This window comes from Rhinolophus hipposideros, assembly GCF_964194185.1.
Source record: "Rhinolophus hipposideros genome assembly, chromosome: 24".
In the NCBI taxonomy this organism is placed as follows: Eukaryota; Metazoa; Chordata; class Mammalia; order Chiroptera; family Rhinolophidae; genus Rhinolophus; species Rhinolophus hipposideros.
The window spans coordinates 10,639,096-10,654,812 of NC_138070.1; the positions used below are offsets into that span (position 1 = coordinate 10,639,096).

Sequence of the window (15,717 nt, forward strand, 5' to 3'; positions counted from 1 at the left end):
TTCTGCGGCGTCATTTATCCAGACCACCTCTTAGCAACCTTTTCTGAGCGGCACTTCTGAAGCGGAGGAAAAGGAAAGACAGAAGGTGTTTATGGAATTTGGAGGAGAGGAAAAAGGCAGTGGGTGGCAGTCGGGGGATGGAGGGATGGAGGCATGGGGTCCCCAACAGCTCCTTAGCGAACAGAAGTACTTTCCTATTCTCTGAACAAGAAGTCTCGCTTCAGCAAAGACCAGCAGTCTCCTGGGATTGGCGCACCAGAGACTCACTGTGTTCCTCTCACTGATTTAACACACAGCCAAACGGACAGGACGGGCATCGCAGCCTGTCCCATGTCACCAGCGGCTAAGCTTCCGAAGCCTTCACATACATCATCTGGTAACAAGTCCTGTACCTGTCGTCTTTCTTGTCCTGGCCCCTCCCACAGAGACCACACTGCTCCACCCCAGTTCCCTGCAGCAGTGGCTGTGTGCCTTGAAAGGCGAGTACTTCACAGGGCAGCACGAGACCCAGGGGTATGAACACACAAGGGGCTGCCAGCTCCAGACTGGACATGGATGTGGGCTGTGACATTTGTGTAATCTAAAAAACCGTGCTACCTCCATACCCTGCTATTTTGCTACTAGAGAAAGAAATAAAAACTAAGACTCCTTTAAAATGGATTAAAAAAACAAGATGACAGTGCAGGCGAGGTATTTTAAAGGCTAAAATCTTTTCAGATGGTTTCTCCCCCCCAAGTATTTGGAAGAGGACTCCTCCAGGGGCCCAATGAAAGGACGACCCCTATGCACCCTTCCTTGCCACTCCCCCCACCCCCAGGAGAAGAAGCCCTGCCTCATCTCCCATGACCTGGCCCCAGAAAGGAGCTCACCAGGCACCCTGTCCTCGCTCTCCCCGCGTTCCAGGGCAGTGTTGGTTCCCAGCAAATATGAAGCCACACATTGCACAGCCTATCACTGGAATTAACTCAAGTGAGTCTCTGCACAAGCCTGGCTGTTGGACTGACTCACACCCACAGTGCATTGCTTCATCCCCAAACATCCTGAAACACACTCAGGACACTCAGTTGCCTCCACCCAGAGGCCGTGTGCCCCACGTGCACAGGATGAAAACGAGGAGGTTATCCCAGCATTACCTACGATAGCGAAAAAGTAAAAACCGTCTACACGTCCAGGTGCAGGTCACTATGTAAGCAAATGATGGCAAGTGAACTCAGCAAAATAGTAGGTGAAATGTTTAATAGCCGGGAAAATGAGCCGTGTGTTGTCCAGACCTTATGGAGGAATGTACGTGCTCCTTAGACGAGCCTGGAAGGCCACATATCCGAGTTGCTGCATTACGTGGCATGGCTACCTATTTTAAATGGATTCTTTTAAACTGGGCACTTACACCGTGCCGGGCTCCAGCTCACAGAATGCTCACCAGACAAGGTGGTCCGACTCCCTTTTGCTAAACTGCAGCAGAGGGAAGGACCTGCCCACAGGTGGATTCAGCCAGGCCTTAAATGTAAGACATTCGGACCTGAGAAGGGCAAGGCGACTGCCACTCAGGAGGGATCCGGGCGAGGGAGGGGGGGGCAGGCTGAGAGCAGGCTGCAGCTGACGGTGCTCTGCAGAAACCAGGGCCACCCACGCTTCTTCAGATAGGAGCGTGGGCAGTCTGCTAACTTGGACCCCTCTCCGCTGTGACTATACTCTGCGGTGATTTAGGTCCTTCTTTGTACTCTACAGTTTCAAATGTTGTCATCAGAAAAAATCAGTAAATGTAAAAACAACTTCCATGTTTCAAAATGCCACTGGCCGAGAAGATGCCCTTTCCTGCCCACTTGCCCCTGCCGCCCCTCCCCCAATGTGTGACGTGCCCGCTGCACCTCCCTTGGGGAGGCAGAGGGGGGCATCCCCACGGCCTGGTGCCTTAGCCAGGTCAGCTGCTGAGGGCGTCACCCGGCTGGATTTGCTCGCAGAGATACGCAGGCATATCAGAGGGATGGAAAAGAATCGGGAATGCCACCAGGAGCTGTAAGGCCCTTTGCTCTAAAGGGACCACTGTTACCTGTCACAGGATAGAGACATTTCAGGTAAAAAGACAGAGGTATTTCAGGTAAAAAGAATTCCAGTGCATAATTCAGAACTACTGCTTTGCCGCCAGTTTGTCAGGAGCAGTGGTTCTCAACCGAGGGCTACTTTGCCTCGGACAGGGTACTTCTGGTGGTCCTGATTGGGGGCTGCTACTGGCATCGAGAGGGCAGGAGCCAAGAATGCTGCTAAGCAAATGCACAGGCCAGCAGAGAACTGTCTAGACCAAAATGGCGACAGCGCCTGCTGTGAAGCAAGTCAGACATCCGAGAGGCATGAAAGGTGCCACAGAGCGCCGGGGAAAGCACGGAAGGGGTGGACACCAGTGCGCGAGATGCTTGCTCACAGCCCGCCCCTGGCTGGTAGAGGGCCTTGGACGGAATCCAGTGCATCCAGCTGCCTGGGCTCCTGGCGTCACAGGAAAGATGTATTCACTTGAAAATTTTTTTGAAGGAAAAAACACTACGATGAGTTGGCAACGACGCATTATGAAGGGAAAATAAATCCCACTCCACTAAACAAGGTTTGAAAAAAATCTAATCGAGAGGAATGAGAGAGAAATCTAAGGGTACAAAATTTAATTGAGGAAAATATTCAACAGGGACTACTTAAAAGTCCTGGAAAAATCTTGAGACGTCTTTCCCATTCCCTTGAAATTGCCAGAGACATGAGTCTGCTTATTTTAAATTTTCAAGCTACCCACACATATATGAATGGAAACACCCCCTACGAGTCCTGTGGGGGCAGGTGTCCCCCCGGTCGCCTCCTCCCCCACCAAGAAGAAATCACTATCAGTGTGACGGGATCTTTCTAGTATCTAGTCCTTCTATGAACATACATATGTCTATCTACATATAACTATATGTACTTAGAGAAAATTCAGTATTATTTTATGTGTTTATTCATACAAACACACAAGCATTCACCTGCAACTGGCTTATTCCATTGCAGCTTAGTACGCCCGTTTATGTGTAGACCGCACTTTGTCGAAGGAAGCGCTGAGCTAAAGCCAGTCCGTAAGCCACAGTTTAGACACAGCCCCATCTACCAGGCCAGTCCTTATGAATGACACTGATGTGAGGCTGTAACAAGGGGACCACAGGCCCCCTGGGGAAGGGGGTTCTCGAGTGGAGGGACTGAGGGGAGAAGAATGAGCACCTGAGATTCTGACAATTTAAAAGAGAGCGCCATACTGCCCTCTGAAATGGTTGAAAATGTACCACCCCCGGCCTGATGTGAGGGGATCCTCACACACGCGCCAGCATGTGCAGACTGCCATGGGCTGTTTGCGTGTGGGTGTGTGCTGGAAACTTTCGGTCAGCAGTGTAAGACAAATTACGGAAAAAGGAACTGACATTTGGTGAGGGCCTACCACGTACCAAGCCTTCTCCAGGGTGCTCTCTCATTATACACAAAACACGCACAAGAAGTCAATGTTCACATCGCAGCTGGATTCCTGGCCTCCCCGTGAGGGCCGCTGACTGAAATTCTGCGCATCTGTGACATTCATTCCCACATAGCTAAGTGCACCTGAGAAGTGCGAAGGGCAGTTGAGACCCGAGTCGCCCACCTGGTGCCCAGACAGTATTAAAGCTCGCCCCCTGGTGGGGGAAATGGTAAACAGGCAAGACGCCGTGTATCCCTCCAGGAGGATTTAGGTGAAATCTCACGTATTGGGGGAAAAAATGCCCCTCATTGTGCAGACTAAAACTGTTCGAAGATGTCATGAATGCATGTGGTCTATAATTCATTCTTCAACTCCCTGTGAAGAGCTATGAATCAGAAGAGCATTCATCAATGGGTTCTACCCAGGTTACTAGGATCATGGAGCCAAAGGTTGAAAATTTAGATGAAAAAAAAGTTTAAAAACAATGTAATTGAATGCAAATAAGTTAACCCAGAAATGTTAAAAAAATATATTAAGTGTTTTTAAAAATTTGGCCTCTGAAGGTCTCCCACTGGCTAAATATGGGCTAATTTGAGCATAAAATTGTTCCACATGATTTTAACACATTGACTAAACAAAAATCCAGGAATCTATGGCAGGAGGGGGTAAGGAAAGACAGAGGTAGAGGTGGAAAGGGGGAGGGAGAGAAGGAAGAGGAAGAGGAAAAAGAGAACAAGAGGGGGAGGAGGAGAGAAAAAAGGAGGGCAGAGAGGAAGAGGAGAGCAGGGAAGGGGAGAGGGAGGAGGGAGAGGAAGAAGAAGGAGAGCAGGAGGAGGAGGGAGACGAAGGAGAGGGAGGAAAGCTCTTGTTTACAGAAGTGGAGGGAATAGTAGCAGTAGAAAAATCACCATTTTGCAATTCTCATATCATAACTTAGGGGAGGAAATTCAGTCGGTGCTAAAAACATAAGGAGAAAGGTTACTGGGGAAGAGGACATGCACAGGAAGTCACAGTATGACTCCTTGGATTTCTCATTAACGGCACAGGGGACACTGTGCCTTACAGTGAGTCGCTATCTCAGCCAAGCCACCAAAATCTGCCTCACGAACAGAGAGACATCAAACACCACAGGCCTCTGGATGAGACGCAACCGTGACGCACACGGCATCTGATAGAAGCATTCCAGCCAAAAATATCAACCTGATATCATCAAGCTTCAGGCTTCACTTCTGGTTTACAGACAATGAACAGATAAGGCAACCGTAAGACAAATCTGGAATGTTAGGCCATTTATAAGACAACAGGCCTGCACTCGTCAAAGAGTCAGTCTTGTGAAAAAGTAAAAAAAAAAAGGAGTAGGAATAAGAAACTGTCCTTTATTAAAAAGAGACTCGAGACATAACCACCAAACGCAGTGCATAAATCCTGGCTGGCTGGATCATGATTTAAAAATGAACACACACATGCAGACACACACATACCCTGTACAAGTTGTTCTGTGACAACTGTGAAATTGGAATACTGACTGAATACTAGATAAAGATAAAATAATTTTTTAACTATTACTTATTTTAAGTGTGTTTTTCCAGGACCCATTAGCTCCAAGTCAAGTAGTTGTTTCAATCTAGTTGTGGAGGGCACCACTCACAGTGGCCCACGTGGGGATCGAACCGGCAACCTTGGTTTTATGAGCACCGCGCTCTAACCACCTGAGCTAACCGGCCGCCCCCTTTTAAGTATTTTTTTTTTAACTTTTATTTATAATAATTTTTATTTATTAGGTGTGATGACGTAACTGGTAATGCAGAGGAAGAAATGTCCTCATTCCTAGAACAGGCATGATTGAGTATTTAGGTCATGATGTCTGCAGGCTGCTTGCAAATGGTTCAGCAGAAAATTTGAATCTCTATCTGTAGTTCAAACAAATATGGTAAATGCTGTTGATTCTAGTGGAGCGAGTATGGGGTGGGTATCGCTGTGTTCTTTCAACTATTTCACACGTTTCAAGTGCTCTTCCTCCAAAGTTGGATTAAAAGAGAGTTAGCCTCTCAGTCACACAGTTCGCGCTCATCCCCTAGCGTTCGTACCTCGGCTGACAAACCTCTCTGACAGGGATTCCGTCCCTCCAGCCGGACACGAGCACTGACTAGGGGTCTGGAATGGCGGGCGGTGCCAGGGCCTCATCAGAGAACAGGGCTGACTTGCTTGTGCACTCACAGGGCTCATGATGGGGCGAAGGAACGGGATCCACAGGTGGGAAATAGTGGAGGTGAAGGCGCCATGACTCAGAAGGGCAGGTGCTCAGGGCGCCCAATCTGAGGGCAGTGGGGGAAGGGCAGGGGTGGCATTAAACCTGAAGCAGGACCCAAAGCTGGGGGTGGGGGCGGGGCTGTTCCTAAGGGACAGCCACCTGTGCAAAACCTGAGAGAATGACCATCTCAAGGAACAAAACAGTTGGATCCGGCTGGAGCATGACAGGGCGGGAACAGAGATGGGGTTGAGAGGAGGGTCTAGATCACCTCTGGGCCACGCAAAGGAGTCTGGGCGGCCAATACTACACTTCTGACAGGCAGCTGACACACGTGGAAGGTCCTCTAGCTGCTGCTAAGGAAATGCCCTGTGGAGGGTGAGCCAGTCAGGACGGTGGTGTAATTTAGGCAAGCAATGTCTGTGGCATCGAGAAGGGCAGGGCAACAGGAATGGAAATCAGTAGACGGAAATATGAGAGACAGACATTTAGGAGATGGAATCAGTGTGATTTGTTGACTAACTGGGGATGTGGTGGGGGTGCGGGGGCAGGGCAGAGATGGTACCCGGGTGGCACAATTCCATGAGATGAGCAGGAGCAGACGGCGGTGGGGATGAGAAGCGGCACGATGAGTTAAGAACATTTCAGCCACCTGAAGAGCTCCTCAGTGCAGATGCCCAGGGGGCTTTAGAGAGGTGGGCGAGGGCCCAGAAAAGAGCCTGGGACGGGAATAAGGCTTTGGGAGTGGCCACCATATGCACCAACAGTGAGAGTGAAGGAGGTGACCCAGGGGAGCCCCGCAGGGTGAGAAGAGCCCTGAGTGCCCTTCTGGGGGAACCTATGATGGGACGCCTCGGCCTCACTTACCAGCAAACCCGGCGCCCGGCTGGCACACAGCTGACATCCAGGAACACACTTAAAATGCATTTTTAACAAAAGTGAGAGCCCCTACCTTGTAGACATACACAGTGAAACAGCTACAGATGTGACATTTGGTATTTGCTTCCAGGGAGGAGGGGGCGGGGTGGAGAGGAAACAGTGAAGACTGACCCTGTGATAACCACTGAAGCTCCTATGGGAACTTCACTTGGGTCATTCCAGTCATATAGTGACAGAATCACTAGTGGAAAAAGATGGACAGTTACCATAAGGCGAGACGGGTTGGTCAGGTCTAAGAATTTTCTAAGAGCCTCAGAATTTAAAATTTAAAAAGGTAATTTGCTAACATTACTCACAACCACTTAGTTCAATCTCAGTTTTAGAGAGTGTAAAACTGACAACCAGATATTTAACTTTCTTACAAAGTCATTACAATGATGACTCTACACCTTACATTGCATGTTTACTTAAGATACAATTCCTGAATCTTTAAACTGGACACCGGACAAATTCAGAATACCTAAAACCAAATATCGTTCTACTGCCTCTAAACATGTTTAAGTTAACATAAATGTTTCTAGAAACTCAAATATCAAACACTGAGAGTGTTAAGATCAAACCTATGTAGCGGGCAATGAATGCGCACGGCGAAGCCACAGACGCCGGTCAGCAGGGTTGATGACAGGCAATTCCCTTCATGCTTGTGACACACTCCATGATGTATAGTCTGAAATGCTTCCCACGTGATTAGTGGGGGGAACAAAGAGTCCGCGAATCATTCAACAATTTCCAAATCGCGCTTATTACAAACTGTGAGTGTGCTCTTCTGTCACAGCTTCAAGTTAAATGAAACCACTGCGCGCACCTCTGCCTCCTCCGGGGCACACATATCAAGCCCCTCCGACGACTTCCCCACAATACTGACAGAGGCTAAAGCGACCTGCGGTCTCTAAACAGAATTCCTCCTGTTGTATATGACCCTCTATCACCTTCCAACGAATTAACAATAATTCCTATGAATGTTTTTATAGGCTTTTTGATACTTGAGATTTTTATACACGTAGGGTTTCTATTAATGCACTGACCAGACCAGAGTATCGAGTTAGGTCAAGCCTGATGTTTTAGGTCAGGCACAGAAAGGTGTGGCTTAATGGTTATGGATGAGGCTCCTGGCCAAGCTGCCTAGGAGTGTATTCCTACTTTTTATATTTACATGCCTCTGTGTGCTTCCGTTTCCTCATGTATGACTATGAGGATGGAAAATGGCCAAGTCCTCAAGTGGGGTCAGTACAAAAGTGCTGCCTGTCACGGAGCTAAACTATACTGGTATTTGTGTTCGTTTTTATCAATAAAATGAATGTCATGAACGCCTTGACAGGCAGGCATGCAATAAATCCATCCCATTAAATGGAGGAATTCAGACAAGGGAGGCTCACATGAAGGCACTTTAGCCTCTAACCTGCCTGCACGGCTCCCTCTGTCTGTCTCAGGAGTGCCCTGGGCTAACAGCTGTCAGGCCGGCAGTGGCCCACCTACCAGCACATGTGCTGTTAGAGCCAGTGCTGCGGCTTGCAGGTCTCACGGTGGCCTCACTGGGGGAGCGCAGCGGGCTGTCAGTCTCAGGAGGCCAGAGGGTGCTAGGGTGGCTCCCCCAACAGTGTCTATTCAATGCCCTCCAGTTCAAGCAGGGGGTATGGGCAGAGCACAAGCCGACCCTCTTTACCTGGAGGGAGCCTGGAGCCCATGGTAGTGCCTGGGAATCAGGACTTTTGGGAATTTGATTGGCAGAAGCAATAGACAATCAGAAGAGAGGTCAGCAGCCACACTGGAATAGGGTCCTATCTGTCTGTGGTGGTGATGGAGGGGAGACCCTGAGGACCGTGCCTACGTCACCAGTGGTACGGCCGCACCAGGATGTACCACCCAGGTTTAGCTGAATATTGGCCCTAGCAAGGTTAGCCATGGGACACTGCCATCTTGGAATAAACTGATGACCTGTGCTCATAGCATCGGAGCGCTCAAAGGTGCGCTTAAAATAAGCCCAGGTGTCACTAAAGGTACAGACAAGAACTAGCCACTTACCTTGGGCTGCGTATCTGCATGAACCATCCTCCACCAGAACATTGTAGAAAGGCTGATGATGGCCATGAGGCAGGCTGTGCACGTTCATGTTTCGAATCCATTCATGTCCCATCATGCAAGTGGGGTCCCAACCATAGATCACACAGTTATAGCCATACCTAACGAACATAGGAGCAAGGGCAAATCAATTCCCTGCGACCCGGGCACAGCAACTGTGAAATGTAGAAATAGGGGCTTGGCTTCTCTGAAGCTCCCGTTCTTACAAATTTACCTGCTTTTACTCCGTGTTGAATCATTTTCCAGGATACCCTCGCCCCTCTTTACAAACCCCTCTCGCTAGCAATACAGCACTTCCGTTAGAAAAGAATAAACTTTTCGACAAAGAGTGATGAGACAACAAGTGGTTATCAATATGGAAAAAGGTATTGGACCCAGGCCTGACAACAATACACAAAATTGGTTGTTAGAACAGAGACCTAGGAAAAATGCAGAACTTTTAAACTATCTTCGTGAATAGGGACAGCAAATGATTTCTTAAACAAAGTACTAAAAACACAATCCATAAAGCAAGAGATTGATCAATCTGACAGCATTAAAGGACCCTTATTCAAACAGACTGTGTGTGTGTGTTTACACACGTATATGTACTATGTATGTATATGTGTGTATAGATAGACAGACAATTGGGGAAACATATTCTGAATAGAATAGATATTTGATGAGGTTAAGGAATTGTTTATACTTCTTAGCTAAAATACATTTACAAGATTGTTTATAAACAATTCCTTAACCTCATCAAATATCTATTCTATTCAGAATAGATAGAAAAAATGTATTTTTTGTTTTTGTTTTTTAGGTTTTTTGTGTAAATGTATTTTTAACGAAAGAGAGAGCCCTTACCTTGTAGAGATACACAGTGAAAGAGCTACAGATGAATGACATCTGGTATTTGCTTCCAGGGAGGAGGGGGCGGGGTGCAGAGGAAACAGTGAAGACTGACCCTGTGATAACCACTGAAGCTCATATGGGAGTTTCACCTGATTTATTCCAGTCATTTTTCTGCTCTTATATATGTTTGAAATTTCCTTAATAAATAAAAAATAGAATGCAACAAAAGAATGAAAACACCAGCCAAAACCTGGGAAAAGATATCTGCAACTTCTGTGCAGAGACAAGTATACGAAAAAAGAATGACTGAAAAATCAGTAAAAAGACAAAGAATGCAATTGAAAAATAAGCAAAATACGTGAAGAGGCACTTAATCAAAGGCAACGTGAATGCCCAGGAAACCTATGAAAAAAAACCTCATCTGCATAGTAACCAGGGAAACGCAAAATTAAAACCACAATGAAATACCAGTTGCCATTTACTACAGAAGTGCTTTTTTAAATGTCTGGCAATCAGTTCCCAGCCTGCTGGTGGGATGTAAATCAGTGCAATCACTTAGGATAGTTTAATTCTACCTAAATCCACCCTGAGCACACCCTACCCACCAGCAAATCCCTACCCACAACACAGATTCAAGATGGAGACTGAAAGAAAGCTGCTTCCGTCTTCCCACAAACAAAAGGGTCAGACATGGAAAGGTCACAAAACCCTGAGAAATCCTCCCCGTCAGGAAGGCCAGTCCCTTCTTAAAAACACAAAGGTGAAAGACCCACTTCAGCTTCCGATCCTCCAGGGGTGAGCACTCAGTTGCTGCTCGGGGAGTTGGGTCCCCTTCAGGCGTGTCCATCCCTGCAGCGCTGCCCACGGTGAGGCACTCACCTCTTGTGCTTCATAATAAGCCCGATAGAGTAGCAGACGTCTCTGTGCTTCTCGTGGGAACGCAGCTTCACCTCCACGCCCACATCCTCCTTCTTGCGCTCAATGTGCTCTAAGGTGTGCTGCACCAAATAGCCCACCGCCCCGTGCTGCCCGGGGTCTAGGGTTTGGATGTGCTGGAGTATGTCAAGCACCTTCAGGACAAGACAGAAAGACTAGGTGATAATATTTTTATTTAGGCCTTTTCTTTTCCACTGCACTACACCTACCTAACCTGACAAAGGACGGCAAGGCGGGGCCAAAGGGGCTCTCCCCAGTCAGTGCTCCGGCCATAAGCCCGGGCTTGGTGCACTCACTTCTGAAACTGGGAACTGGCCCCAGACACCCATGTTCAAGCAGCGTGAAGGGAAGGGATGGCTTGGAGACACGGAGGACGAGAATCAGCATGGGGTAAGGAGGCAAGGGTCTGCCATGTTCGGGCACATTTTGGATTAGGTGAACTCGCAAATGGTCTTGCTCTTTTGGTCAGTGTCGGTTCAGGTTTTAAGTCACAGAAAGGAAACAATCTGAAGCTGCCACTCATGAGTGGGGAGCAAAAATAAGCGCTAAGCCACTTCAATCAAGATGAAGAGGACGTCTGACAGCGCTGCCGCAGTGCTGGGGAAGGTGGAAGAGGTCACAGACAAGCCACTGAAAGGACGCAAAGTAGCTTAGTTTCTGATGTTAAACGTGTGTACCAGGGCTCTGAGATCCTACTGGTCATTTCCATTATTTTAACTGACAGTGGCATTTTGTATTCAAGTGGGCAGGGAGAAACCACATCTCTGTGGCATTTAAATGACTAGCTGGTGGGAGCAGAATTCAAGGTTATATTCTTCCTACTGTACCCGGTGTCTCTACGGAAAACCAAATTCTAGTAACGTGAATACACATGTGGACCTGCAAACACACAGTTACGTTGCAGCCTCAGCAGAGGGCCTGTGACACGTCTGTCTTTTGGAAACAGGCTCTTGCCCTACTTAGCGGGTCCTAAGACAGAGCCACCTGGATTCTAGCCCCAGATCTGTACAACGCGTTGTTTTCCCCTTTGAATTCATTTATTTGCTTATCAAATGATGACTAATAACAGCCCTATCTATTTCCTGATATAGTTTGGACCTGCAAAGTGTGAAAACGACCGTTGTATGCAATGTAAGCTCTGATTTTAAAACCCAATCTTGCCTTCCGGGTTGAGACGTGCGGGATCTCAGCCCTGACTGAACACTTGCTCTTCGCCGGTCGCTGGGTCAAGACCATCACGTTTTGTTTCACTTCATCCTCCCAACTTGCAGGTCATCGATACACTGGGTTTCACTATGAGCCCAATGGGGTAGCAGACATCAGGCTTCGTGAAGGGAAGGAACTTGCCCGAGGTCATGGGCTTCTGAAGCTGTGGGTGAGGATGGGACCTGGGCCTAACTCCAAACCCTACGTCTCACCACCATCACACAAAGCAAGAGTAGGGATACTTTAATGAACTGTTAAGAAAAGTTTCTGACACTTAAAAAATAGACTAGAATTGACACAAAGTACCTCAAACCCAGCTTCAACCACTGTCAGCGGAGAGACAACCCCCATCCAGCTCCCCCTCCAATAGAGGTCTTTTAACTTGGGGACACTAACAACCTCTATCTTTTGTAGCTAAAAGCACTGGATTTAACAGTAAGCTATTTACTGGGTTTGCGTAATGCATTCCTTGTGTTCCCCTATCAGTTCCAACCAGTTAGGACTAACTAGGCTTCTGCTACATTCCACAGACTCAGCTTCTCCTCCTTTCCTAGCAGCCCCTCCCACCAGGCCAGGGAAACAGGCTTAACTTGGATTCTTCAAAGGAGTTCCAGTACCAGAGGAGAAGAGGAGGCTTAGGGATAATCCTCCCCTCCTTCCCTTGATGTGTGGATGACAGGGTGAAGGGAGGGGACAGAACCAGAGATGATGTGGTGATAGGGACCTCCTATGTTCCCGAAGGGCAGTGCTGACAGCTGGGTACCGTGATGTGTCCAAACCACTGTCTCGGCCTAGAATCCCGAGTCCATGACTTCTGGGGTACAGATCTTGGAAGAGGGAGCCTATCACTCATGATTGGCAAACCTTTTCGGTAAAGGGCCAGAGGGTAAATATTTTAGGTTTTGTGGGCCATATGGTCTCTGACTCAACTACTCCCCTTGGCTGTTGTAGCTGGAAAGCAGCCAGAGACAAGCAAGCAAATGGACGTGGCTGTGTGCAAATAAAAATTCTAAGACCAGGCTGTAGTTTGCACGCCTTGCTCTGTACCCTTAATGGCAGGTTCCCGAGGCTCTCTCTGAAAGTGCTGGGCTCCATCCTCTGGATGCCCATCTGTCTGTGGGCTCCTCTCCTTTTGAGCCAATGCTGTGCCCCTGCCAAACGTTCTGGGACAGTGGCACCCAGTTCCAGGTCCCATTAAATCCAACATACCCCAAACTGAACACGTTCTCCCTCCCCAAAACAGGTCTGTTCTCCAAATACCCATTTTTCACGTGGCCAGACAGTTGTTGGGAAATCTGGATATCCTCTCAGAGCCTTTCCCCTTAAACACCTACTGTGTGGCAGGAACTATGCTGAGGGCAAGGGGACTAATTCCAGTAAAGAACGAAACAGTGATGGTCCTCGTCCTTAAAAGGCACGGGCGAGTAGAGCAGGAGGGTCAAAAGGCAAGGGCAGCGCAGGAGCAGCACGATGGGAGAAGGGGCCAGAGAAGGGTGTCAGAGGCAGAAGAGAGCCAGAGATGGAGCTGAGGGACAGAAAAGGTGCCCCAGGCAGAGATGCAGCATGTGCAAAGGACTGACACAAGGACAGGGACAAATGAAGGAGGCGGTGGTCGTGGCAGCAGAGAGGACAGAGGGAGCAACCATGGGATGACAAAGCCCGGGCGAGGAGGGCCAGCCCCAGGACCTAGGAAGCCACACTAAGAAAATGAGCCAGACCTTCAAGACTGGGGGAGCCACCACAGGATCCTGCGCTGCCAGGGGACGTAACTGAGACTGGATTAAGATCACTGACAACAGTGTAGAAAACGGGTTCAGAGCGTCTCAGCGCAGTGGTGGAGAGCACGCAGGAGGCCGGTGCAATGACCCAGGAGACGGGGGCACGTGCGGATGTAGGGGCATCTGGACACGCTGCTCTGGAGCCCGGGGTCCAGGCAGGCCCCGAAAACGCGGGAGAACAGGGGAGGTCAGCTGGGGGCAAGGTGCAGAGGGAAAACAAGTCTAGAAACTTCCCTACGGTGTGCAGCCTTTAAGGGAGAGTCAGAGGACAAGGAACTAGCAAGAGCCTGGGAACCATGAAGCACAGAGTCACGGGAACAGCGCGTCCTGAGTAGCAAGTGGCCCCCACCAATGAGAAAAGATAAGGGAAGACATGCATCTGTTGGATTTGGCAACAAAGAGAATGGTTTATCCAAAAGGGGTCAGTGGCTTCCTTGGCAAGAGCCGCTGGCGAGAAGCAGGGGTGGGAATGTGTGTCCGTGTTCTGAGGGGTGCGTGGGAGGCGAGGCAGGTGGCCGTCCCACTCGCAGGCCGGCCAGCACGCCAGGATTTCAGCCCTGTGGGGGCGGAGAGATAAGGAGGCAGCCGCAAGGAAATGCCAGCGGGCCTGTCATGGGAGTGCTTTTGGTTTTTTCCCCAAAGATGAGAGAGATTCTGAGTATGTTTAACGCTGACAGTAGACAGTAGAAACAAAGAGTTGAAGATCTAAGAGAAGAAAGGAAAACAATCCAAGAAAAGGCTGGAGAATTGGACCCAGAGCACAGGTGGGTCTGCCTTGGAAAACAAGAGGGACATCTTTCCCTCTGAAATGCAGAAGAAGACAAAGGGATAACTACAGATCAAAACAGAGACGCAGGTCTGGCAGCAGGAGAACGTGCCTGACGGCTGGCTTCTTACAGACAATCTTGCCTTAGCCCACTGACCCGTGGGGCGGGGGAAGGGAATGTAGCCTGTGGGTGGGTTTGGGTCCATCCATGCCTGTGTGGGAGACCTCGGCAAGTGACCCAACTTCTCAGTGCCTCAGTTTTATAAAATGGCAGAAAATCAGTATGCACCCCAGAGGGTTGGAAGGAAGCGTTTGGTAAGTGTTAGAGACTTTAAAAGTTGGCCATCACACACTCTGCAGCCACAACCACCTCGGATTACTGAGCCTGTGCCCAAGTGGACTTGTTTATCTTAGCTCTTCCTGATTTAATGCAACTGAAAACAAGCTTACCTTCTGGTCTTCCCAGCTCGGGAAGGTTTCCCGTTTACCTAACCAGGTCAAGCAGATTCTAAGCCCTCCACACACAGACCTCATGCCCTGAAAACAATGTGCTCTCCACACACATGTACACATACAGAGACCCTCGTCAAGAGGCCCTCCGCTGCAAACACCGAGCTCCCCACCTTCGTGCCGCGTGCTCGCTGTTCCTGTCCGTTGGAGTAACCTACTTTTCTGCCTTCTGAAGTGGTTTCCCATCTTTCCACACCCACCTCAAACCCTTCTTCCAGAGAGGAGTCTTTTCTAATTACCCCAGCACCCCCCCGGAACCCTCCTCGTGGGGAGCCCCACAGCTTTCCTTCACTGTCTCAGGTGTCGGTTCCCTGGCCAAGGTATGTGTTGACGGAGGGGAGTCAGCTACGCCTTGGGAATGAGCCACTTTCCATCCCTGATCTCTGAATGGGGCGGGGGCGAGTATCTCTGCCAGGAATAAATGAATGGTTATCATGAGCACATACGTTCTGCATGTACCATGTCTGGATCTCGTTTTAGTGACATTTGCTTGCCAGGAAGGCAGCCTTGGTCATTCTGCGGACCCCCAGGGGATTCCCCAGCAAGCAGTCAGTGGTGGAGGCTAAGGACACAGAGCTTCTACAGACTTTCCCCTGCAAAGGAGATGTTAACTTCACCTCTCCTAAGGCCGATAGGCCGCTTAAGCATGGAATTTACTTATAAAAAACCTTGCTTTGAAAGGATCTCTGCATTTTACAAGTTATGAAATTCCTGAATGAATCTAAAGTAAAAAGTGACAAGAATTAATTATGTATATCCCAGCATAAAAAAAAATTAAGCTATTAAATCCTAGAGAACAGGGTTCTGGGAAGAAGGTGGTGAGTTTGATGGAGTCTAGATTTCCCCTAACTGTTTGACCAGGTCACATGCCTCTGCTCCCTGGGCCACAGATGCCATCTTTTCTTCAGAGAGGAGTCGAGAGATTTTCCTACTGATGTGTCCTTTCTTAGAATTATTTTAGATC

General features: G+C 48.8%; 1 protein-coding gene across 2 annotated transcripts in view; it reads right to left on the minus strand.

Annotated features, from left to right (window-relative positions):
* The window catches only part of FBXO21 (F-box protein 21), a 38,867-nt gene that overhangs the window by 2,410 nt on the left and 20,740 nt on the right, over window positions 1–15,717 (minus strand). Inside the window, exons 10-11 of one of the 2 annotated variants that reach the window (XM_081036820.1) lie at window positions 10,437–10,627; window positions 8,670–8,827 (exon numbers count right to left, since the gene is read on the minus strand). In XM_081036820.1, the coding sequence (XP_080892946.1) occupies window positions 8,670–8,827; window positions 10,437–10,627 (349 nt within the window). Of the gene's footprint in view, window positions 1–8,669; window positions 8,828–10,436; window positions 10,649–15,717 lie in introns of both variants that reach the window. The other variant, XM_081036819.1, reaches the window with a different exon arrangement.